This window comes from Lepidochelys kempii, chromosome 1 (genome assembly GCF_965140265.1).
Source record: "Lepidochelys kempii isolate rLepKem1 chromosome 1, rLepKem1.hap2, whole genome shotgun sequence".
Classification (NCBI taxonomy): domain Eukaryota; kingdom Metazoa; phylum Chordata; order Testudines; family Cheloniidae; genus Lepidochelys; species Lepidochelys kempii.
Window position 1 is genome coordinate 3,449,796 of NC_133256.1, and position 2,602 is coordinate 3,452,397.

The 2,602-nt window shown below is 44.0% G+C and overlaps 1 protein-coding gene across 1 annotated transcript; it reads left to right on the forward strand.

Annotated features, from left to right (window-relative positions):
* Nucleotides 1-683: 683 nt before the first annotated feature.
* On the forward strand, nucleotides 684-1,622 carry LOC140905577 (olfactory receptor 52N2-like). Its single transcript, XM_073329099.1, has one exon. It carries the CDS (start codon nucleotides 684-686, stop codon nucleotides 1,620-1,622), a length of 939 nt encoding a protein of 312 aa, XP_073185200.1.
* Nucleotides 1,623-2,602: the final 980 nt, after the last annotated feature.

Consider the following 2,602-nt stretch of genomic DNA (forward strand, 5'->3'; position numbering starts at 1 on the left):
GGGTTCTTCCGTCCTAAGTGCAGGACCCTGCACTTATCCTTATTGAACCTCATCAGATTGAGTTCCTCAGTCTAATTAGGCATTGACCGAATAAAGCATTTGTATCCATTGGTTTTGATTTTTCTACATTTCGTTTTAATTTAATGTCCTCTTGATCTTGTGTTATGAGACAGGGAGAACACATTCTCCATCTACTCTCCACCAATCTGTTTTTCATAGACTTTTCTCATGGCCCCTCTAATGCACCTCCTCGGTGAGGTAAATATCCCAAACTGTGAGCAGGGGTTTACAGAGCTGTGTACCATGATGCCCAGGTCCCTATCCTGAGTTCAGACAGTTAAATTAGAACCTTGTAAGGTGTTTAAGGATTTCAAGCTTTTCCCTCCAATGGGCATGCACATTGCAGTTTTTGACATTGAAGTCCATCTGCCATCATGCTGCCCATTCACCTTGCTTGGTTAGCTCCCTCTGAGGAATTCTCTGGACTTGACTATGACCTAAATAATCTGGAGCCATTTGCAAATGTTGTTATCTCACTGTTCACCAATCTTTCTCAAGTGTTCATAATTATACAATATTTATTGTACTTTTTATTATAAAACATGTAACCCTCCTCACTCTGCTTCTTTCCCTTTACAGACATCTTGAGCATTTCTGAGCCCAAACGACGCACAGACCACCTCATGGCAGCTTTCAACCTCAGTGACTCTGACCATTCATCATTCATCCTAACAGGCATCCCTGGTCTGGAAGCTGCTCACATCTGGATTTCCATCCCCTTCTTTACGTTCTACATTATTGGCCTGTTGGAAAATTTCATGGTTCTGTTTGTTGTAGGCAAAGAGGAGACCCTGCATGCACCAATGTACGTGCTGCTCTGCATGCTGGGGCTCACAGAAATCAGCGCATCTACTGCCATCGTGCCAAAGGCACTGTGTATATTTTGGTTCAATTTGAAAGGCATTACTGTGGGTGGCTGTCTCACCCAGATGTGCTTCCTTCACGTGGTCTCTGTTACACATTCAGCCATCCTCATGACAATGGCCTTGGATCGCTATGTTGCCATATGTAACCCTCTGAGATATGCCACCATCCTCACCAACGCACGAATAGCTAAGCTAGGGATAGTGTGTTTGGTAAGAGCTGTTCTCTTCATTCTGCCCCTGCCTCTGCTCATGAACAGGCTGCCATTCTGTGCCAACCGCATTATCGCCCACATGTACTGTGACCACATGGCTGTGGCAAAGATTTCGTGTGGGGACATCACAGTCAACAGGAGGTATGGCTTATTGTTAGTATTTGTAGTCCTTGGGTTTGACCTGACAGTTATTGCTGTGTCGTATGGTCTGATAATCAGGGCCGTCCTCAGAATCCCCTCCGAGAAAGCCCACCAGAAAGCCCTTAACACCTGTACAGCCCACATCTGTGTGATTCTGATTTCTTGTACTCTCGCCCTCTTCTCTAATCTGACACACCGGTTCAATCACGGCGTCTCTCCCTATGTACACATCATCTTCGCCATCCTGTATTACCTCCTCCTTCCTATGCTCAACCCTATCGTTTATGGTATCAAAACCAAAGAGCTTTGTGATAAAGTGCGCAAATACATCTGCAGAATGTGATCACCTGGGGCCACTGACTCGAAACCTCTGTGACATGAGCGGGGAAATGATATCCCCTCATAAATCAAGGGTGTTCTATCCAAGTTTGGCTGAGCTCATCATTGTGAAAGTTCACAGACTTTAAAGCTCCTCACACCTAACATCTTATCACTCCATCACCAAGGACTACTCTCTCTGTTGCTGAGTTCCCTCTCTCTGACCATATCCTGATCACTTTCGGTGTCACCCATCAGCCCCCACCTCTACACACCATGTCACTTGGTATTCCTTTTACCTCCATACCAGCAGAAGACACTGCAGCTTTCGGAAGCAAGGGGGCTTCCCATTAGACCCTGTGTGAACAGCATTCTTGATCAGTTTGGTGAAATAAAGCTATGCTTTCTGATAGACAAAAAAAGAAAAGAAAAGAAAAAAAAAGAAAGAAAGCAACTATAATTCTGAACTTCTTTTTCATAACTACAGTGGTCTGGTGAGCAAAATTTACCTGATTTTTCTAGGACCAATAATTCAGGAAGCCCGGAGGATAAACCAAATGTTTCCGTTGGAAAGTGCTAGCACAGGAAAGCTGCTGCAGGACCTGAGGACATTCTACTAGAACTTCTTGCTGAGAGTTGTGAAACTGTGTGTTTTTGAGAACTGGACTGTGTTACCCTAGATTTGAGGGGTGTGTAGCCCACAATGTGATCAAGCTAATTGCAGCCACAGGGTGTGCATTCAGTCACTATGAATTAATAAAAGAGACCATCACATAGTTAAGTGTTACTTGGAAAGCAGGCTTTTAGATGCAAGGTTACAATCTAGCTGGCAGTTCCTGCTAATCAGAATGGGAGGAGTGGACAGACAAGTAAATATATGAGAAAGAAAGTAGCTAAAAGGATGTCAACCTTGACTTTAGATGCCTCAGATAGTAGAAGTTTTTTGAAAGTTAGGAAAAGTGATGATCCAGTAGGGGTCACTATGACCTATGTGTTTTGTAGAAG